This window comes from Mobula hypostoma, chromosome 5 (assembly GCF_963921235.1).
Source record: "Mobula hypostoma chromosome 5, sMobHyp1.1, whole genome shotgun sequence".
Classification (NCBI taxonomy): Eukaryota; Metazoa; Chordata; class Chondrichthyes; order Myliobatiformes; family Myliobatidae; genus Mobula; species Mobula hypostoma.
In genome coordinates this window covers 140,181,231-140,205,035 of record NC_086101.1, presented here as the reverse complement: position 1 = coordinate 140,205,035, position 23,805 = coordinate 140,181,231, and the positions used below count along the sequence as shown (strand labels likewise).

General features: G+C 45.3%; 1 protein-coding gene across 10 annotated transcripts in view; it reads right to left on the bottom strand.

Moving 5' to 3' along the window:
• Positions 1-23,805, bottom strand: part of LOC134347038 (amyloid-beta A4 precursor protein-binding family A member 1-like) — a 199,336-nt gene that overhangs the window by 78,241 nt on the left and 97,290 nt on the right. For all 10 annotated transcript variants that reach the window (XM_063049055.1, XM_063049057.1, XM_063049056.1 and 7 more), the window contains one exon: positions 15,125-16,288. In XM_063049055.1, the coding sequence (XP_062905125.1) occupies positions 15,125-16,288 (1,164 nt within the window). The remainder of the gene's footprint in view (positions 1-15,124; positions 16,289-23,805) is intronic.

Below are 23,805 nucleotides of genomic sequence, written 5' to 3'. Positions count from 1 at the left end.
CTAAGGGTAAATGACCAAATTTCAAAATGACTCAAAGTTCAGTTCGCAGTAATCGTTGCCATGGCGATGGACAACGTGGGGTAAGAGACAGAGAGAACAGGAACAACTGATCATTCAGAACACTGCTTCACTCACAGACCAGCGAGATGGCTCACAAACAGCTTTTGGGCGGGTCCTTGGTGATGTCACCTGAGGTCACCGACTGTGACCCCTCCTCCAGATGCGGTCGATCCTCTGCAGTGAACCCGGCACCCAGGCAAGGGCGGACACACACCGGGTTCCCGCTGATCGTACCTTTCCACCCTTGTCGTTGTCTGATACTTCTCACCCACTCGTGAGAGGCGCACCGCTTCCAGGGTCTCGTTACCTCGGGTGGCGTGTGTGTCCTGTCTTAGCGAACCTGTCCCTTTTTATCCCCCTGCTGGGGTATCGCCTGTCCATCACTTCAAACAGTTCAGGGTTCAAAGGGGGGAGCCGCTCCAGACAGCTCTCTCTCCCACATCCCTTCATTACACATCTCCAGACGCTGCTCCATTGTTCCTTATCTCTCCTTCCCCTGAGGGCAGGTGGCAGACCAACTGCTGATGCCACTGATGCTAGCCCAGGCCAGCAAACATCTTAATTTTAGGTGTATTCTCGTAACACCATGTAGTAAGACTCCATGCGCTGTCCCACGTGGGTGAAGTGGGCTCCACTTCCGAGTCAACGACCTAGGGTCACAGGTTGCACAATGCGGGGCAAGACCTTCATCCCATCAGCCCCATATCAGACTAGAGTACCCGTGTTTGTTGGCCAGCTTTCCCTTTCTCTTCATCCCGCTCCCTCCGAGTTCCCACACAGGGATGCAATGCCCTCCGTGGGAGTGGGTGCTGGAACGAAGAGATGAGGGAATCCCTCAGCTGACCAGGACTGTCCAGTCCCTAGCCTGGGGCAGTTGAGGTGCTGCTCCCTGGTACGGATCGAGGAGGGGTGGGGGACCGAACCAGCTGACCGTTCTCATCGGTCAATGTGGCGGGGAGGGGCTGACATCAACATGTCTCAGCGGGCTGGAGGGCAGGGAGATTCCCTTCCTGCAGTCAGAACAGGTAAAGAGCCTCTCCCCAGGGTGGAAGGCCTGGTGCTGCAGCAGAATAGCAGAGCGGGTGAAGCCCTTGCCACACTCAGAGCAGGTGAAGGATTTTGCCCTGCCAAGGATGGCCTGCTGGCTGACCAGGTGAAGCTCTTCCCTCACTAAGAATGATTCTCCTTCACTTGGACAGCCAGGTACTCCGGGAGGCTGGAGGAGCAGCTAAGTCCCTGCCCACACTCAATGCAGACGAGGGGACTTCTCTTGCCCTCCGTGGGGCAGTGTGCGGGTGTGCCAGCAGGCGAAGCCCCTTCCACAATGAGGGAAGGTGAAGGGCCACTTACCAGTGTGGACAGAGTGGCGGGCCAGGAGGGTGTTGCAGCAGTTGAAACTCTTCCCGCAAACAGAACAGGAAGGGTTTCAACTGCTTCCCGTTTGAACTTCCGTTTCTGCCTCCTGCCAATCACCCAATGCTTTATCCATGCTAGCATCTCCCTGTAATATCATGGGCTCTTATATTGTTAAACAGTCTTCTGAAAACACAAGTAGACAACATCTACTGACTCTCCGTTGTCTATCGTGCTAGTTATTTCTTCAAGGAATTCCAACAGATTTGTCGAGCAAGATTTTTCCTTAAGGAAACCATGCTGACTATGAACTATTTTATCATGTGCCTTCAAGTACCCCGAAAGCACATCCTTAAAAATTGACTCCAACATCCCAACCACTGAGGTCAGGCTAATTGGCCTTTACCTTCCTTTCTTCTGTTTTTCTCTCTTCTTGAATAATGGAGTACCATTTGCAATTTTCTAGTCCTCCAGAACCATGCAGGGCCTTCAACCTCACTGAGCTGTCCACCTGAGGCAGAAGCATGCCATCCTAAAACCCATGGTGACACTCCAGTGAAGGTCTTGAAAATGAGGCTTTAAACTGAAGCACAGATTGCTCTCTTAACTGACTGTAGATAGCCCCGCAGCCACTCACAGGAAGAGAGAGGGGAGTTCTCCACACTGCTGTGGGCTAATGTTCATCCCTCAATCCACATGATCTGGCTACTCTTTACACCCTTCTTTGTGACAGCATGCCAAGCACACATTGGCTACCACCTGTAGAAAGCATCCACATTTAAAATGCCTTGAAGTGCTTTAGGGTGCCCCAAAGTTGTGAAAAGAGTTCTAAAAATTCACTGCATATAAAACAGCTCAGATTCTCTCTATGTTATATCACACCCAATTCAAACCACCTCTCATCAAACAGAACTTCCTTCCTCCCTTTTTTTCCATCTTACATTCATTTAAAACCCTGACATCCTAACATACCTTGATTTCTTGTGTCTCCTCTGTTATTCTACAACAACCATTACACAGTGCTCCCTACTAAATTTGACCCCAAGCTATTGTAAGGAGATATCAGGCCAGATAACTACGATAGGTCTTTAACAAGGAGAAAGGTAGAGGGTTTTAGGGTGGGAATTCCAGTGGTTAGAGTCACGGCAACTGAAGGCACAGCTGCCAGTGGGAGAGTGAAAGATACAGAAGTGTAAAAGAGGCTTGAATTAGAGGAACTCAGGGGTGTAGAAGGGCTAGAGAGACAGGAATAGAGGTGGCCTTGTAGGACGAGAATATCAAATCTCATACTTAGTGAGCCAGAATCCTCTCAGTATTGATCTGTGTGATGGGTGAAAGGGATTGCATGACAAGTTAAGAAGTGGGTGGCAGAAATTTGGATACGTACAAAGATTTGCAGACTGCAAGGTTCAAAATTTGTCAGAAGAGCATGGGAGGTAACCCTGCAAACCGCTCCACCAGAAATATTTACCTAGCCTCCACAGTCTTAAAGAAATTTGGGAGTTCATCAAAAACATTCCTGCTGTCCATTTCTTACCAAGGTGCCAGCTCTTTATGAAATACATTCACAAGCCCTGGGCACATAAGCATTGATCTTATGAGATTAGATGCAATCCATTTTATTCTGTGGTGGAAATACAATTAAGACATATCTCACGCAATCCAGACTGGAGAAATTCAACCGCCCTATGACCTGCTCAAAAGAAACCAAGGATCAGTGAGACTAGAACTAGAGGTCATAGGTTAAGGGTGAAAGATGAAATATTTAAGGGGAACGTCAGAGGGTGCTGGGAGTGTAGAATGAGCTGCCAGCATGTGATGGATATGAGTTTGATTGCAACATTTAAGTTGGATAAGTACATAGATGGGAGGGATATGGCGGGCTATGGCCCAGGTGTAGATCGATGGGACCAGACAGAATAACAGTTCAGCATGGACTAGATGGGCTGAAGGGCCTGTTCCTGTGCAAAAGTGATCTATGATTATGACTGTTATTAATTCAGCATAACTTGGCTGGGTTTAAAACTGAACAACGCCCTGACTCAAGTTATCACCAGAACAGGGCCCTACTTGTTTTAATAGCAAAGAAAATAACATCTTAAGCAAATGCTCAAACTGATTGTGTATGGCGTCAAGCCCTCCCCCCACAAAGATCCAAACCTGGAATCTTCGTGGACACTCTTAGTATAGTCAGATGCGTCTTTGTTCAGCTGATAATTATACCAAATCCCCATGTGATCTCTCAGATGGCGGTACAACATTGCCAAAGCACTATGTCTATCAGGAGCAGGGGAATGGCAGGCCAATATTTATCTCTCAACCAGTGAAAGCTGATAATCATGTGGTTTTTTGTAGGAGGTCACACTGCACAAATTCCATTTTATATTTTTAACAATGACACAAAAGTATTTCAGTGCATGCAAAAATGACTTGGAGCACGAAAAGAGACGGAGAAATGACATGCTCTTGTTCTTTCAGTATCTTCCATTTCTGGTAGCGCAGTCAGTAATGTTTGCTTGGTGTCCCCTCTCCCAGCTTCAGTAGAGACTGACAGCACTGCTCACTTCCACCATCAGTATCAACGACAGCAAAAGCAGCAGCAGACACACGGGAAGGCGGCAATCTCCAAGTTCCCCTCACGTCACACAACACCCTGATAAGGAAGTGGACAACTTGATGTATCTTTCTCCACTTAACCCCAGAAATGTTGGCAGTATAACTGCGTATGTAAGCCACCAATGACACTAGTCATTGTTTTTTAACCCTTTTATCTAGGACAATATACCAATTGGGTGGCATACAGTAGTGAGACATAGCTTCTATCCAACATAAAACACTGGAAGAGGCCAGCTACACCTAATAGCCAGTTTCTGTGGGAAACAAATATAACTGTAGATGCTGGAATCCCAAACAAAACTGATATATTGGAAGAACTCAGCCAGTCAGGCAGCATCTGTGGAAGGAGAAACCAATGAATGTTTCAGGTCACTGAATTCCAGCGGATTATCGGCACCCAATTGCCCACCATTGAGAACATCTACCATAAACGCTGCCTGGGCAGGGTGAAAAGCATTATCAACGATGCATCTCACCCTAACCATGGACTTTTTACTCTCCTCCCATCGGTAGGCACTACAGGAGCCTCCGCTCCCGCACCAGCAGGCACAGGAAGAGCTTCTTCCCTGAGGCTGTGACCCTGCCGAACCTCACATCACAGCGCCAGGCAGTATTGCATCCGTATTGTACTGTCTCAGTACTTTTATATTTGTGTGCTGTAGCACTTTTTTTATTCACAGTTATTTTGTAAATAACACTATTCTTTGCATTTCTGGTCAGATGCTAAATGCATTTCATTGGCTTTGTATCTGTACTCGGCACAAAGACAATTAAGTTGAATCTAATCTAATCTAATCTTCCTCAGAACTGGGGGAAGGCGTGTCAATTTTTAAAAATAGTACTTGTGGAAGGAGTGAGGTAGTTCATTGTGTTCTCCCTTCAACCCACACACCCCTCTCCTCATCAGCCCTGCTTTGAAAACTATACCCTCTCTGCTCTTGTCCCCCCAGTTCCAAAAACAGCCCCTGTCCTGAAATGCTGACTAGTTTTTCCACGAACTGCTTCACGACTGGCTGCGTTCATCCAGCATGTTCTGTTTTTTTTTGCAGCCAGGTTCTGTGCTAGAAGGTTGTGGGCAATTCTCTGCAAAAGGTTATGAGGTGGTGATGAGATGCTGTATCACTGTACTGCCTCCAGCAGCCTATTTCATATCACAACAGGAGGTGAAAGGAGACACTGCAGTTCCTTTGAGGAGTAGCTCATATATTATTAATACTAGCAGATGCCCGGGAGCACGTTAAAATTAGCCATTGAATATCAGCATGCAGGTGACAGCTGGCCAGGACCAAGGTTCACTCAAATGTCTGGAGTAGAATACCTTGGTCTCAGAATCATTCGAAAATGACCATTAAAAACAAAACAGGGTGCAGAATGCAACAGTTAGATTGTCAACTTGCTGAACTGGTACCCCAGAAACCAAAGCTGGTGACCTGAAGACACAAGTTGTTGATAAAATTTAATTTAATGCATCTTTAGTGCATCCTTCAAGTGAAGAAATTCTCCCTCAGGTTCCCCTTGAACATTTCACCTCTCACCCTAAACAGATAATAATCTAGTTCCAGTGTCATTCAACCTCAGCAGAAAAACTTACCCTATCTATACCCCTCATCATTTTGTACACCTCTATCAAATTTCCCCTCATTTTCCTACACTCCAGGGAATAAAGTACTAACCAGTTCAACCTTTCTCTACAACTCAGATCCTCAAATCCCAGCAACATCCTTGTTCTTGTTCAATCTTATTGATATCTTTCCTGTAGGTAGGTGACCAGAAAAGCACACATCCTTCACATCTTACACAAGTTTGAAACATCCCAACTCGCGTACTCGATACTCTGATATGTATATAAAGGCCTATGTGCCAAGAGCTCTCTTTACAACCCTATCTACCTCAAACATCAGTCTGGTTTAACACATTACAAAGGGGGTAAACTGCTCAGGCCTGGTTGTGACTCCAATCCATGACAAAGCAGCTGCTTCCTGAAATGGTCCAGCAAGCCCCTTAATTCCAGGATAATTAGGGATACCGAGTCTAACTAGCAAATGCCTCATCATACTGAAGCAGGAGTCGTAAACTTCTCGGATGGTTGGACGAACTTTCTGTTCACTCTGTTACCCTCCAAGGCCCCTGTGCTCCTCCTGTTCTGGCCTCATGTGCATCTTCAACTTCTAACACTCTATCTTTAGCTTCCGAGTCCCAAGACTCCAGAAACTCCTCTGCCAACCTCAGCCTTCCTCTCCCCCTATAAGATTCTCTTTAAAACCTATCTTTTCAGGCATTCTACTGTCAGCTATCCTAAAGTTACCTTACACACCCAACAACTGCTTTCCTTTGATAGTGATACACCCAAGTTGTTTCGGCAAGGTCAGAGGATCTATATAAATGCCAGTTGTCATTAGGCTGGTAATTACTGATTGGCCTGCCTCATCTATCTTGCTCCCTTGTTTTATACCTTTGCCCTTCAAGCACAGCACTCAGAGGAACAGGGGCATGAATTAGTCACTTGGATGCACAGTTCCAGCCATCAGGCATTCACCTGTGTACACTGCACACACAGTAATACACAAAAAATTCAATTACCTGGCTCTGATCACTGCTTTTAAATCCCAAGCCCCGATCGCCTCACTGTCACCATGGATGTCCCGTCCTTATACATTTCCATCCCCCATCAAGGTGGCCATGAAACTCTCCACTTCTTTCTCAACAACAAACCCAGCCAGGCATAAACAATGACTTCTCTAACTTCCGCTAATGCCCCACCTCCCCCTCGTACCCCATCCGTTATTTATTTATATACACACATTCTTTCTCTCTCTCCTTTTTCTCCCTCTGTCCCTCTGACTATACCCCTTGCCCATCCTCTGGTTCCCCCCCCACCGTCTTTCTCCCCGGACCTCCTGTCCCATGATCCTCTCATATCCCTTTTGCCAATCACCTGTCCAGCTCTTGGCTCCATCCCTCCCCCTCCTGTCTTCTCCTATCACTTTGGATCTCCCCCTCCCCCTTTCAAATCTCTTACTAACTCTTCCTTCAGTTAGTCCTGATGAAGGGTCTTGGCCCGAAATGTCGACTGTACCTCTTCCTAGAGATGCTGCCTGGCCTGCTGCATTCACCAGCAACTTTGATGTGTGTTGCTTGAATTTCCAGCATCTGCAGAATTCCTGTTGTTTCAGATCCCCTCCACCATCACCCTCCTCCATCTGGTGGAACTGGTCCTCACACTCAACAATTTCTCAATTTCTCCTCTCCCTTTCTCCATACTCAAGAGTGTAGCCCCGAGCACCCACATGGGCCCCAGCTTGCCCTGCCTTTTCTTTGGATACGTGGAACAGTCCATGTTCCAAGTCTTCCCTGGAAATGCTCCCAACGCTCTTTGTGCTACACTGAATACGGCATTGGTGATGTTTTTAATGCACTCATGCTGAGCTTCTCAATTTCATCAACTTCGCCTTCAATTTCTACCCTATACTTCAATCCACTTGGACCATTTCTGACTCCCCTCTCCTCTTTCTCAACCTCTGTCTCCATCTCTAGCGACAAACTGTCTACCGATATCTTCAATAAACTTACCAACTCCCGTGGCTATTTTGACTTTACCTCTTCCCACCATCTCCTATAAAAAATTCCACTCCATTTTCTCAGTTCCTTTGTATCTGCTGCACCTCTTTCCAAGATGCAGCTTTCCTTTTCAGTCTCCTTCTTCGAAAGTTTCCCATCCCCCACCATTTATCTGCCCTCATCCGCATCGCCTCCTGACATCTGCACTGACTCCACCTTCCTGCCAGTTTAACAGGGATAGAAATCCTCTTGACCTCACCTACCACTCCATAAGCCTCTGCATCCAATACACCATTCCCCTTAACCTCTGAGATCTCTGATAGGACCCTACAACCAAACACATCTTTACTCCCCCCCACCCCCACTCTCTGCTTTCCACAGGGATTGCTCCCTCCATGATTCCCTTGTCAATTCATCCCTCCCCCACTAATCTCTGGCCCGGCACTTATCCCTGCAAGTAGGAGAAGTGCTACACTTGTTTATTCAATTCCTCCCTCGCCTGCATTCAGGGCCCAAGCAGTCCTTCCAGGTAAGGCAACACTTCAGCTGAGAATCTGTTGGTGTCATCTACTGTACCCGATGTACCCTCCACCACATTAGTGAGACACGAGGTAGATTAGGGGACGGCTTTGTTGAGCACCTTCACTCCATCTGCAAAAATACAGGATCTCCCAGTGTCCAACCATTTTAATTGCAAACCCCATTCCGACATGTCAGTCCATGGTCTCCTCCTCTGCCATACTGACGTCACTCTCAGGTTGGAGGAGCAAAACCTCACATTCCTTCTGGGTAGCCTCCAACCTGATGGCACGTACATTGTTTTCTCCAACTTCTGGTAATTTCTCCCCTACTCCTTCCCTCTTCAATTCCGCCCACTCTTGTTCCCCTCTCATCTCTTCTCCTCAGCTGCCAATCACCTCCTTTCCTTTCTCCCATGGTCCACTCTCCTTTCCCATCAGGTTCCTGATTCTCCAACCCTTTAACTTTTCCACCAATCATCTCCATCTTCTTATTTCCTCCCCCCTCCACCTGGCTTAATCTTTAACCTTCTAGTTTGTCCTCCTTCCCCTCCTCCCCTCACCTTCTGATTCTGGCTTGTTCCTCCTTCCTTTCCAGTCCTGAAGAAGGGTCTCTGTCTGAAACATCGACAGTCTATTCATTTCCACAGATGCTGCCTGACCTGATGAGTTCCTCTAGTGTTTTGTGAGTGTTGCTCTGGACTTCCAGTGTCTGCAGAATCTCGTGTTTTTCATTTGCTGTACCACACTGCCATCTTCAGGCAACATCCCCTGACTTGCACAGAAACTTTCATCCACAGCTCCAGAGGAGATCACTACTGCTTCCAGAGGTGCAATATCAACTGTGAAAACTCAGGTCTACTTCCCTCATTTCACAATGGCACAGCTGCCTCATGGCTTTGGAGACCTGCCCCTGCAATCTATCTTACCTCTGATGTGTGTGTAACGTTTGCATATCTTCCTGTGGCTGCATACTTTCCCCAGGTACTCCAGTTTCCTCCCATATCCCCAAGACATACAGGTTGGTTGGTTCGTTGGCCACTATATATTGCCTCATGTGTAGATGAGTGGTAGAACCTGTACCGATTAATTAATGAAAATGGCTACTTGATGGTTGGCACTGACTTGATGGGCTGAAGGGCCTGTTTTGGTGCTTTATGATGCAACCAATCTAGGAACTGTAAGGTACCATGAACTCAACTCAATGCCTTGTCTCACCACTTCTCTCTGACAAAATAACATATTTCCACAATGCAACACAACCCTAAAATGATGTTGTGTACTCACTGAGATAAGGCGGGAAAAGGAGATCATAAGATACAAGAACAGGATTGAGCCATTCTGGCCTAACGAGTTTGCTCATTCAATCATCCTTCTCTTCAATCTTATTCTGTTGCATTCTCCCTGTAACCTTTAATCCTCTTACCAATCAAGAACCTATCAATTTCTGCCCTAAATAAGCCAGTAATTTGGTCTCCTCAGCCCTCTGTGGCAACAAATTCTACTCACCACCCTCTGGCTTAAGAAATTCTTCCTCATCTCAGTTCTATAGGGACGTCCATTTATTCTGCCCTCAAATCCTAGTTCCTTCTACAAATGGAAACATCTTTTCCATGCTCTATCCATCCACGCCTTTCAGTAGCTGGTAGGTTTCAATGAAACTCCCTCCACATCTCTCCAAACTCCATTGGGTACAGGCTCAGAGCCATCAAATACAAGTGCAGGATGTGAAGCTGAGGCTTTATAAGGCACTGGTGAGGCCTCATCTTGAGTAGTGTGAACAGTTTTGGGCTCCTTATCTTAGAAGAGATGTGCTGGCATTGGAGGGGGTTCAGAGGAGGTTCACAAGGATGATTCCAGGAATGAGAGGGTTTTCATACGAGGAACGTTTATAGCTCTGGGTTTGTACTCGCTGAAATTTAGAAGGATGGGGCGGGGGGGGGGAATCTCACTGAAACCTTTTGAATGTTGAAAGGACTAGACAGAGTAGATGTGAAAAGGATGTTTCCCATGGTGGGAGAGTTTAGGACAAGAGGGCACAGCCTCAGGATAGAGGGGCAGAGATGCGGAGAAATTTCTTTATTGTGGAATTTGTTGCCACGTGCAGCTGTGAAGGTAAGGTGGTTGGGTGTACTTAAGGCACAGATTAATAGGTTCTTGGTAGGACATGGCATCAAAGGTTACGGGGTGAAGGCAGGGAAATGGGGTTGAAGAGGAGAAAAACAGATCAGCCATGACTGAATGGCAGAGCAGACCCAATGGGACTTGTGCGCATGCGCCGGTCGTGCATGCAGCCTGTTACAGCTGTTCCAACTAGTTTTCTTACTTTTTTCTTCTTACTTTTTTAACTTAGTTATTTGTTGCATTTTTTTCACGGTAACACGTTGAAGCTGCACCCTAACATGCTGGTGGAGAGAGTTTTATTTGGGTTTTTAGCGCTGGAAATAGTTACATTCGGACACGTCTCATTAGTGGGGCAGCAGTATGGTCGCATTGTTTATTCCAGGGACCAGCTGCTTGCGCTTATGCCAGCCGGTTTAGCGAACAGAGCGGCGGACACCCCGGCTGAAATCTGGAGGAAAACACACAGAGGATGCAGAGGGGGATCAAAAAGGCGAGGAAAGAGGACCAGGTCGAGACAACAGAGACTTATGGAGAAGAGGAGTTCTCCACTTGGACTGCACGTGGACATACCTGACCAAAATTTTTCCATGGAGGGCTTCCAGACCATTCGGGCTGACCAGAAGTGCACTGTGAGTGGTAAGCATAAAGGAGTTGGGAGCTTGCTGTTCAGGTTAACAACGGATGGTGCAATCCTGGTCATATTACGATCGAGGAACGTGTTTGTAGCCCGGATATTGAACTTTTTGCTGTTGGACTCCGGCCATATTCCACCGAGATACAACACTGGGCGTCATGGGAGGTTGTTCCTGCCTGTGGCGATCGAACTTTGCAGATCCTCCCATGGAGGGTCAGACACCCTGAGCCAATAGGCTGGTCCTGGACTTATTTCCATCTGGCATCGTTTGCATATTGTTGTTGGATTGTTTGTGGTTTTTGTATTTCTATATTTATGCTCTATTCTTGGTTGCAGCTGTAAGAAAACTCAATTTCCCTCGGGATCAATAAAGTATGTCTATGTCTATCTAAATGGCCTAATTCTGCTCCTATGTCTTATGGTTTAAATACTTTTCATTCATTAGGTCATTTATTCCCAGGATCATTCTCATGAACCTCCTCTGGATGCTCTCCAGGGCCAGTCTATCCTTCCATGGGTACGAAGCTCAGAACTGCTTAGTGTTCCAAATGATGTCTGACCAGCAGCTTATAAAAGATTTAGCAGTACACCTTGTTTTTACATCGGACAATCCAATTCATGCATGAAATCCCCAAAGCAGCAATTCAAGAACGATCAACAGATTTATTCTAATGAGGTTGATTGGGGATAAATACAGGCTGCAGGACCGTGGGTAGGACTCCCCTACTACTCTCTGCAGGGAGGAGGTCTCCATAGGGTCTTTCGCACCCCAGAGAACGTTCAGATTCAGTTATTCTTACAGTGCTGCACTCCATCAGTATTGCACTTCTGCTTGAGGCCAGAATTTCATGGTGGGACTTTAACCAGCAAACCAAGAGAAAATCAACAACTGTTGGAAGAACTGAGGAACAAGCAACATCTGTGGAGGCAAAGGGATTTTGCTCCACACTCTAACATCTGCAACCTCTTGTGTCTCCAAAGCAAGAGGGAGTGCTGTAGAGTGAATCATGTGTATCAATACATCTAGTCTTAACATACACCTTGCAGAGTGACACTCCGCTGAGAGACATTCAGTACATTCAACAGACTTGCTACAAATGCAGAAAATGTCCTTCAGGAAGGAGAGACGATTTCACTTCCACCATCTATAATCATACACAGCTAGCTCTCTGAAATGAGAATAGAACCAACAGGAATTCTGCAGATGCTGGAAATTCAAGCAACATACATCAAAGTTGCTGGTGAACGCAGCAGGCCAGGCAGCATCTATAGGAAGAGGTACAGTCGACGTTTCAGGCCGAGACCCTTCGTCAGGACTAACTGAAGGAAGAGTGAGTAAGGGATTTGAAAGCTGGAGGGGGAGGGGGAGATGCAAAATGATAGGAGAAGACAGGAGGGGGAGGGATGGAGCCAAGAGCTGGACAGGTGATAGGCAAAAGGGGATACGAGAGGATCATGGGACAGGAGGTCCGGGAAGAAAGACAGGGGGGGGTGTGACCCAGAGGATGGGCAAGAGGTATATTCAGAGGGACAGAGGGAGAAAAAGGAGAGTGAGAGAAAGAATGTGTGCATAAAAATGAGTAACACCTTATATTCCGTCTGGGTAGCCTCCAACCTGATGGCATGAACATTGACTTCTCTAACTTCCGCTAAGGCCCCACCTCCCCCTCGTACCCCATCTGTTACTCATTTTTATGCACACATTCTTTCTCTCACGCTCCTTTTTCTCCCTCTGTCCCTCTGAATATACCTCTTGCCCATCCTCTGGGTCACCGCCCCCCCGTCTTTCTTCCCGGACCTCCTGTCCCATGATCCTCTCGTATCCCCTTTTGCCTATCACCTGTCCAGCTCTCGGCTCTATCCCTCCCCCTCCTGTCTTCTCCTATCATTTTGCATCTCCCCCTCCCCCTCCAGCTTTCAAATCCCTTACTCACTCTTCCTTCAGTTAGTCCTGACGAAGGGTCTCGGCCTGAAACGTCGACTGCGCCTCTTCCTATAGATGCTGCTTGGCCTGCTGCGTTCACCAGCAACTTTGATGTATGTTGTTTCATAGAACCAACAGGCTTGAAGTGGCAGTCCCATCACATCCAAGTTGAACTAGATTAGATTGGGAAATGTAAAAAGTACTGCCAGGCAAAAATTAATACTGGTTTGCACAGGTAACTATAAAACTTCCCAAGAACGAAACACTGGAAACTAAAACAAATACAGGCACCATCTGAGAGACATGAACATCACTGCAGCAGCCTGAGATTTCTGGTTTTGTACAAACTGCATTATTTACTGTCTGAGATAAATACTGTTCTCTATGATGCTTTGGTCAATATTATTCCTGACCCAGTATCACTTAAAGAGATCATCTGGTCATTATCACACTGCCACTTGTGGGGTGTTGCTGTGTAAAAATACGGTGCCACAAACAATGAATAACATTTCATACTAAACTGGCCAAAAAGATCATTAGGACACATCATCTTTCACAACATGATAAAAATATTCAGTCCTTAAATTTTATTTGCAACAGTAAGGAGAACTGAACTGAATATGCCTGAACTCTCACTTTTGCATTTTGTATTCTGTGCTTTTCGCTCTTTTTTCGTTGCCAATTGCGCGATTTTTTTCCCTTTTTGCGCGTGGGGGAGGGTTGGTGTTTCTCTCTGGAAGGTTTCCATGGTTTTCTTTGTTTCCTGGCTGTTTGTGGGGAAGATGAATCTCAGGGTTGTATACTGCATACATATTTTGATAATAAATGTACTTTGAATCTTTGAATATTGTTTCTACTCATGCGCCATTTCCAGAGGTTCATCGAGAAGCAATGTAATAATAAGTCATATTCAGGTTTAGTACTGTAGGTTGGGGCAAATGTTGGTCAGGATGCTGGGAGGACTTCTGCTGTTCTTCAGAAGAGTGTGGGATCTTTTACATCCATTTGAGGAAACAAATGGGGCCTTGCTTTAATTTTTCATCCTAAAACAATGGCCCCTTCAGTAGTGATGTCCTGGGATTCTGCTCAAGTCTCTAGAGTAGGACATAAACTCAATCTTCTAACCCAGAGGTGAGTACACTGCTCACTGCAGCAGGGCGGAAGTGGACACCGAGACTCAAGTCATCATGACCAATTAAGATGGCTTAGGCTTGCTGACTGGGGCTATTCCTTTGTTTTCTAAAAAAAAAACTTTTTCTTGTTTCGTTAGCCTCAAGAACAAATAGAGGCAAATTCAATGGGGAAAAGGGATCCCGAAATAACTCTAGCAAAATACCAGGAATAAGAATGTAAGCAGAAACAGGAATCGACCATCCAAGATTTTATGCCTGCTCCAGCTTTCAACAAGATTATGACAGATCTTTTACACCACTTCTCTGCACTAGGCCTATGGCCCTTAATATGCCTAATATCCTTATCTTTTTCTGTCCTGAGTACTTTCAGCCACTGAGACGCCACTGTCACCTTGAGTAATTAATTCTAAAGATTCACCACTCCCTGGGTGAAGAAATTTCTCATCTTCATCCTGAACGGATCTCTTTTCTGTGAGACTGTGGCCCCTGGTTCTAGACAACCCAGCCACGGGTAACATTAACTCTATGCCAGTTATATCTATACAATTCAATTAGATCACCACTTACTCTTCTAAACTCAAGACAGTATTGTCCTATTCTGCTTTACTTCTCCTCACAGGACAAACTCACCCACCCAAGAATCAATTTAGTGAACCTTCGTGTCACTCCTGCCGCCAGAAGTATATCCTACGTACAATATTTTAAGCACAGTCTTACCAAAGCCCTCTATAATCGGGATAAAAATTCTCATTCTTGTCCCCAAATATTTTTGCAACATATTGTTTGCCTTCTTAGTTGCTTTCTGTCCTTGCATGCTAACTTTGTAACTCTCATAAAAGTCCCTCTGAATTCCGACACCTTTAAACAGATCACTTAAAAAAAAGAATTCCCCATTTTTTCCTTTTTTTCCCAGAGTATGTGTCCTCATGTTTGCCACTTTATGTTCTGTTGCATTAATTTTCATTCACTTATCCTGCCTATATCTCATCGAAGCTTCTCTACATCCTTCTAACAGTCTACAAGGTCACCTAGCTCAGTATCACCAGCAAACTTGGACATATTACATTTGATACCCTCATTGAAATCATTGTGAAAATCTGGGTCCTCAGTGCCAATCCTTGGAGGTCGCACACTACCAACCTGACACAATTGCTCCTTGCAATTTCAAGAACGTTTTCAAAGTCCAAAGATTTTGTGTACTTACATCTCCATCCATTACCATTTGGATCTCACAATCTGCCGTTGGACTAACGTCTTGGCGCATCACCCAGATCGGTTCTGCAGGCTCGTCAGGAGTGTACGGTGATCGAATGGTTCGAGTCTTCACCTCTTCGATTGCTTCCTTAATGTCCTTAATTGCTAACGATATGGCATCCCTTTGTTCCCTAGTGTGCCTCACTACTTCAGCTAGACCTGTGGAAGATGCAGACTGTGAGTTCAGAGCCGAGGTGGGGTCATCGTTCTCTGAGCTCTGTTCGGCCTCAGGCATGTCCTCGGAGGCCTGGCCCAGGCTTTGGGAACTCATGCTTTCCTTCACCTCAGCGACAATCTGGTCGATGTCTTCTTCCTGCTCGTAGCTGTCCATGCGTGGGTAGGGCGCAAATTCGGCTTCCTTCTCCGGGCTGTCTGACTCGTTGTCCGAGCGCTCATCGTAATGGTGCAGTCTGGCACCCAGGGCTTCCTTGCGGTAATTCTCGGCCTCCTCCCTCTCCTGCTGATACAGCTGCAGGTTCCCTCGTCCGTCCGGCTCGGGAGCCTCCACGATCTCCTCGTAAACGTGCTCCTGGGCCGAGTAGTCGTCGTAAGGCTCAGCATACTGCTCCTCGTCGCTGTGGTGGAAGGCCTGGTGGGTGTAGACATAGCCCGCGTAAGCCGAGCTCATGAGGCCCTCGGGGTCTACCACACCAAATCGCAGAGCGCCGGGGAGGGCGTGGGAGGCAGCCGCTTCCGCGTGCTCCGACTCAGCTTGCTCCGTGTACTCCTCCGCTTCTGGCCGGCAGTGGACGGCATAGGACCTCTCGTCCTCCTCGCTCTCTGCCAATCTCTCCCGGGAACCGAAGGGCTCGGCCTGGGCGCAGAGCACATCCCCCTCCGCCCTGTCTGTGTGGTTATGGAAGCCGCTCTCAGTGCTGGCCGACCTGGCCAGTGGCGCCTCCTCGTCACCCACGAGGGCTCCCCGCTTGCCAGCGGCGCAGCGGTACGGCCGGGCCCCTTCCTCTGCCTCTTCTTCCAGGCGCTGAAGGTCGGCCTCCACGGCCTCATTCAGCTCCCCACTCCCAGGCTCCTCGTCCACCACGTCCCGTGGCTTATCCATCTCTGAATCCCAAAATGCGGTCCGCCTATGTAAACAGCATCCCGTTGGCCGAGGCTGGAACAGAAACACAAAAAAAGAAGAAAAGAAAGAACGTATCAGTGACAGTTAGCATAAATACAGCTTTTTCACAGAGGTAGCACAAGTACTCCCCACCTTCCATCATGCAGAAGATGCCAAAGACTGAGAATGTGAACCACCAGACAGAAGGGCAGCTTCTCGCTGACTGTTATCAGACTCTTAGGCATACCTCTCATACAACAAACTCTATCTCCCTTGTTGTGGCTTTTGTCAAGTGCCTCCGCACCATCTGCCTTCCCAGTGGCCAAGCATTTTAATTCCCATTCCTGTTCTGACATGTCGATCTTTGGCCTTCTCTTGTGCCAAGAAGAGGCCACCATCAGAGTGGAGGAGCAACACTTTATATTCCATCTGAGTACCCTCCAACCTGATGGTATGAATATCGATTTCTCCTTCAGATGAACAAATCTCCTCCCCTCCCCCACTCTGACCTTTCACATCTTCTCACCTGACTATTACTTTCCTCTGGGTACCCTCCCCCCCCCACCCCCACCCCGCCCTTCCTTTTCTCCTATTCTCCACTCTCTTCTCCTTTCAGACTCTTTCTTCTCCAAACCATGACCTTTCCCACCCACCTGGCTTCCACCTTCCAGCTAGCTTCTTTCCACCCTCCCCCAACCTTTTATTCTGGCGTCTTCCCCCTTCCTACTCAGCCTGAAGAGGGGCCTCGGCCCGAAATGCTGACTGTTCATTTCCATGACTTGCCGAATTCCTCCAGCATTTGTATGTGTTGTTGTGGTCTTTGCACTTTTATTTGTCTGCCTGAACCGCACTCTCTTTAACTGCTATTTCTGCAGTCTGTTTCTTTTTACTCCCCAAGGTAACTATGTGAAATTATGAAGGGGGTAGAGGGTGGGTAGTAAGAATCTTGTTCCTTTGCTGAAGATCTCTAAAATAAATGGGTATAAGCATAATGTGAGTGATAGATGGCTCAGAGGGGATTTGAGGGGGAATTTTTACCACATATGGGGTGGAGGCAAATGCATGAATTGCCAAGGGAAAGAAGACAGCAAACCAAATGCGGGTAAAGGTGCTTAGTATAATGGTCTGCACGGACAAGATGGGCTAAATGGCCTGATGCTATGGAACAACTCTGTCACTTTATCCAAAACCAACAACTGGCATCCATAAAATTCTTTTCACCATTTCAGAATGTTTCAAAGTTCAAAATTCCAAGTACATTTATTATCAAAGTATGTATACAGGCCAGATAATTACCCCTCCCGAAGTTGTTTAGGATGGTGGTGAGTCGTAGTAGTTAAAGTTGGGGCACTTGATGGTGTGATGTTCAAGTTAACTGGACACTACTTTGCCTGGGACACTGAGGAGGTTCTGGCATAGCCAAACACAAACCAGGCACAAAAAATTTTATAAGCTTGTTCTCTTCTGATAAGTCCATTAACAAACATATCAAAATAGATGCCATCTACGAACCCCTATGGCCAAAGAAACGTGAGCGAATAGAATTCAAGAGTTAACTGAAGGGGTGGCAATGAGGACTGAGGCAAGTGAGTGGGGGGGGGGGTCCTTATATAAATGCAAGCACTCCCAGAGAGAAACACCAAACAACTATAATGGTGCTGATTTCCATCATCCTCAACACCTTGATGGGTAGCTTCCAATAGCTGCTGCTGTTCTTGGATAATTTTGAAGGTGTTTAACTATCACAAGTCCTTTTGTAATTTCAGCCATTGGTGGTACCATACGGGCACTCCAACTGACCTGTTAATGCAGAAGTAATCTGGATCGGCAAGAATCTTATTTGACCTCTTGGGTGATGAACGTAGTATATTGGCCATTTTAGTTTCTGTCAACAGCAGAGCCACTCATTTGTGGTTTAGGACTTTGCTCTGTATCAGAGACGTGGTGAGGTTTGGAAATGGATTAAGTGCAGCCGAAGGATCAGCTGTACTGCTGGAGATTCCATAGATCACGAGAAGGAAAGATGACAGAAAGACACCTGTGCAGACATCAGAGCAGATAGAATGGAGACTGAGAAACTGGAAGAACGAAAAGGAGGAAGAGTGGGAGGGAGGGAACAAGTACAATCAAGGTAGCTGTGGGAATCTGAGTTTGAGATGGATATTGGTGGCTAGCATATCCTCTGAGATGGAAATCAAGTGATTCAGAAAAGGTAATGTCAGAGAGAGATTGAAGTGGTAGATGCAGGCTTAATTGTAACATTTAAGAGAAGTTTGGATAAGTACTTAGACGCGACAAGTAGGGCTGCCAACTGTCCCATATTAGCTGGGACATCCTGTATTTTAGGCTAAATTGGTTTGTCCCATAGGGACCTCCCTTGTCCTGTATTTCCCCCGCTAAGGTACAGCGTTCCTATGAAACCATTTGTAAGCCGAAATGGACGTAAAGCGCAGAGGCAATTATCATTAACTTATATGGGAAAAATTTTTGAGCGTTCCCAGACCCAAAAAATAACCTACCAAATCATACCAATAACACATAAAAGCTAAAATAACACAAACATATAGTAAAAGCAGGAATGATATGATAAATACACAGCCTATATAAAGTAGAAATAATGTATGTACAGTGTATCAGAATCGGCAATATTAGGGACTTCCGGTGAGTCACGAGGCAAGATGGCAGCATGGCACTGAGCGCTGACATACAACCCTCCTTTTTCCAAGCTCTTCAGGGCTCATAGACGGTCTTAATACAAGGTTGAGTTGGAGAAAGATCTAACTAAAGACATGGCTTCAAAAAAAGATACAAATTCAACCAGGAAACAAGATACCAGCAGACGACAACAAGCTTGCGATTCATCCGAAGAAATAGCTATGCTAATTAAACAAACAATGGCAACGCAGATGGAATCGCTGCAAGAAACGGTAGCCCACATGCTAAGGGAGTTGCTGGAAAAGGCTCTCGACCCCCTACAGAAGCAAATGGCAGAGAATGGCAACATTCTCCAGGCGTTAAAGGAGCAAGCGGACATTCACGCTAAAAAATTTAACACGGTCTTCAACAAAATAGACAACATTCAGGTTTGCTTACGCAAGAATGAGAAAGTTGCTAACTCCTGTCTCGCGGAGGTGTCTAAGATATGGAAGAAGTTAAACGACTTGGAGGACAGATCCAGGAGAAACAACGTGTGGCTGGTCAATTACCGACAGGCGCTGAGGGCGACGATCCAAGAGGTTACCTCCAGAAGATGCTGCCTAATTGGATTCCAGCGCTCAAGAATTCCCACAGCACTCCTTTGGAAATCGATAAGAGCACATAGGATCTTTTCCAACAACACCTCAAGACCGTGGACCATGATTTTTAAGCTTCTACGGTACACCGACTGGCAGGCTATCCTGGAGGGTGCGAGGAAGGCCAAACCTACTCTCCCTGATGGCACCCAGCTGCAGTTCTTCGCCGACTACAGCCCCGGCACAATGCAGGAACGGCAGTGATACAAGGAGATCCGCGCTAAACTTCGACAGAAGGGGATCAACTCGTTCCTCACATACCCAGCGATTTTGAAAGTGAATATCAAGGGCATGAAGACGTCATTTAACTCGGCAGAGGAAGCGAAAGAAGTTCTGAAATCATCGGTGCTGGGAGGTATGGAGGAAGACCCTGAGCAAAGTCCACACGCTCCTCGGGAGGAGATGGAACAGCATTAAGAGCCCTAACTAGCCTGTATGCGCAATTTATCAGGCACGGGCAAGTTAACATTCTAGGTGTGAAGTCTTCTGGTTATTCCTCTATCCAAAAGTTATTCGTTGCACCTTTGTATTTAGTTAATTAAGGGGCCAATTTGTTTCCGACTACTGCAGGCCAGAGTTTTAAGGTAATATTCAATATATCCAAATGTAATACCTCACCAAGAATGAAGCTGAAAAACAGCAGTTTGTTCTGACTAACTTTAGAATGTTATGTCTCCAGTAGACTCGTTTACATTTCTGGGCACCAGATAAGACGTCATTAGCGCCATCGCTAAGCGATGGTTTATTGAAGCAACAGTTTCATGCAAGATAGCTGTTGGGATCTTGATCATGTGTTACTGTATAATATATGTGAGACGGAAATGGTTTTACTTATATAGGTTAACGGGTTTGTCCAGGTTTCTTTTTTCTTGTCTCGTTAATATGATTATCTATGAGAACTGCTTTGCCTTTCTAATTTGTTGGTGCTGGAAGGGGGCAGTTGATGTCAGTGTTCAGTGTCTGACATTGCTAAGTGACACTCACAGATGTTACAAAACAAAGGGTTGAATGGGAGGGGTGATGGGAGGGGGGTGGGAAGGGGCTCCACCACCAACTTACAACAACAGATCCAGGGGAAGATGAGCAACACAGATAAATTAGAAAATCTTACTATTGTATCATTTAATGTTAGAGGATTAAACTCGCCCTACAAGCGTTCAAAGGTTTTAGATTTCTTACGCAGAAAGAAAATAGATATTGTGCTGTTACAGGAAACACATCTTAAACCTAATGACATTCCCAGGGTTCAAAACCGTTTTTATAAACCTGTTGTGGCATCAGCTGATGGTACTCGTACGAAAGGAGTTATGATAGTAATGAGAGGTAATATTAATGTATCAATTGAAAGGACGGGCGCCGACAATAAAGGACGTCTAGCTTTTTGCTGCACATCCATTCAGGGTAAAAAAAAAGTTGCATTCATTAGCCTATATGCCCCAACTATATTCGAAGTTGAATTTTTTTCCCTCAATTACCTCACAATTACTGAAGTTAAGTGACTACCAACTGTATGTTGGTTCGGACATGAATGCTTTGGTAAACATTAACCTCGATAAATCTTCCTCAACTGTATCAAGCTCTCAAGAATCTGCTTCCAAAGCACTTAACCTTTTTCTAGCGGAGGGTGCATAATCCGTCTGCTAAAGACTATACCTTCTTCTCCACAAGACATAAAACCTTCTCTCGGATAGATTACATTCTTCTATCCTCCGGTCTGCTGCCTTTAGTACACTCAATAGAATTTTTGCCCAGACATCTATCTGATCACAACCCAGTCATATCTACTTTTAATTATGGCAAAATTAAAAATAAGGCTACTAGGTGGAGGTTTAACTCCACCCTTCTAAAAAATGATGAATTTCTATCACAACTGAGAACAAAACTGACAGAATTTATAAATGTAAATAAAAAGTGTCTCAGACGTGACAGCGATTTGGGCCTTCAACAAGGGTTTCTTACGAAATAACGCTATATCATTCAGTTCTCACCTACATAAAAGCCGGCTTCAAAGGATTTCCACCTTAAGAGAATGTAAGGTTTTGGAGAATGATCTCAAAAGGGGATACACCATAACAAAAGAAAATGAGCTCAAAACAAAACAAGCAGAATTAAATGATTTATTAAGAAGCAGGGCAGAATATATGATCCATATAACCGAATATATTACACAGAAGGCAGCAGGCCAAGCCATCTTTTAGCTCTGACGCTCAAACAACAGGAAACTATACCAGCGATTAGATGTGGTAAACATGGAGTAGTATCTTCAACAGAGGAAATAAACGAGACATTCAAGAATTACTTTAAAGAATTGTATACAAGTGGCTCAATTCCTTCTGAGAATGACTTCACAGATTTTTCAGTGGATTAGACCTCCCTACGTTGTTGTTAGAGGACACCAAAACTCTAGACTCTCCTATTGCATTGGATGAGCTACTCAAAGCAGTCAAAGCTACAAATAAGGGCCGTACGCCAGGTATAGATGGCATACCTGTGGAACTTTACCTAGCACTTTGGGATATTCTTGGACCAGTATGGTTGGAAACATTAAATTATGCTTTTGGAAATGGCGCTTTCCATAGAGATCTAAACACAGCCCTGATCACAGTTATACCTAAGCCCGGTAAGGACCCCTTGGAGTGTGCCAATTACCGTCCAATCTCCTTGATAAATGCCGACCTCAAGATATTTTCCAAAGTCTTAGCCAATAGACTTGAGATAGTAGTTGGGAAAATAATTAGCCCAGATCAAACGGGCTTTATCAAGGGGCGTCTTGCATCTGATAATATTCGCCAGCTCTTAAACGTACTGAGTGCAACACATAAAATCCTACCTGCCTGTGGCCTGCTATTTCTAGATGCTGAAAAAGCGTTCGATTGCCTTGAATAGCCATATCTTTGGAGAGTCCTAAAAGAATTTAAGTTCAGCGATAAATTTATCAATATGATTCGAACACTGTATGCTAATCCTTCAGCCCGGGTAAGTGTGGGAGGAGGTTTCTCAGAGTTATTTGACATAGGACGGGGCACACGACAAGGGGACCCTTTGTCTCCTTCAATTTTTAATATATCTATTGAACCGCTTGCACATTTAATTAGAAGCTCTCCTCAGATCTCCCCTATTACAATAGGTACAACATCGCATTCAATATCACTTTACGCGGACGACATGCTAGTTTATATGGCGAATGTTCAACAAATTCTCCCCTATGTTTTAAAAGCACTGGAGCAATTTGGATTTCTTTCAGGACACAAAGTTAATTTGTTAAAATCAGCATTGATGCTGATTAATACGGATAAAAGTAAGGTATCTCTTCCTCCCCAGATTAAAGTTACAAATGAGGTCCTCTACTTGGGTATTAAAGTTAATACTTCCCTATCATCTGTGGCTAAAACAAATTACTCCTTAGTTCTGAAAAAAATAGAGGAAGATATTAATAGATGGAGACACCTGCCAGCATCAGTCCCAGCCCGTACTTCGGTCATTAAAATGAACATCTTACCCCGCATTAATTTTATCAGCTCAATGATCCCACTTGCACCTCCAGCAGGGTATTGGCAAAAACTGGAATCCTTACTACGATGCTATGTTTGGAATGGTAAACGACCCAATATAAAGTGGTCAGCTCTGCAAATTCAAAAAGTTGGATGGGGGATTGGCATGTCCAAATTTTAAACTGTATCACTGGGCAATTGTATTAAAATGTCTTAGCTATTGGATGGAGGAGGATAAAGTTTCGTCCTGGAAAAATATAGAACAAGAGCTAATAGCACCAATAAGGTTGAAGGACTTTCTCCTTATAGGTATGTCTACCAAAAAATGTGATTTGCATTACGATCCAATTTTAACCCATATGCTACAAGTGTTTAGAGCAGCAGAAAAATTCCTAAAATTTAAAAGCGTATGGTGTAAATCATCTGCATTATGGAACAATAATCGTTTTCTATCTGGGGGGAAACCATTCACTAACAGAACTTGGGAGGATAAAGGTATTACTACTCTTCAAGATATTAATGGGGCAAGTACTATCCTTAGCTTTCAAGAACTGATATCTCGATATAATATTGATAAACATTCTCTTTTTTTCTATTTTCGAGTAAGGTCAGCTTGTAAAGCCTACGGCATTCCCTGGGGGTCAGATTTAAAGGACCATCCCATTTTAAGTTGGATACAGAGTGCTCTAGGACAGATAGTGTCATATATCTATGATAAATTAAACTCCCAGAAATATATGTCCACATCGGGAATGAAAGCTTGGGATAGGGCCATATCTGAATTGGG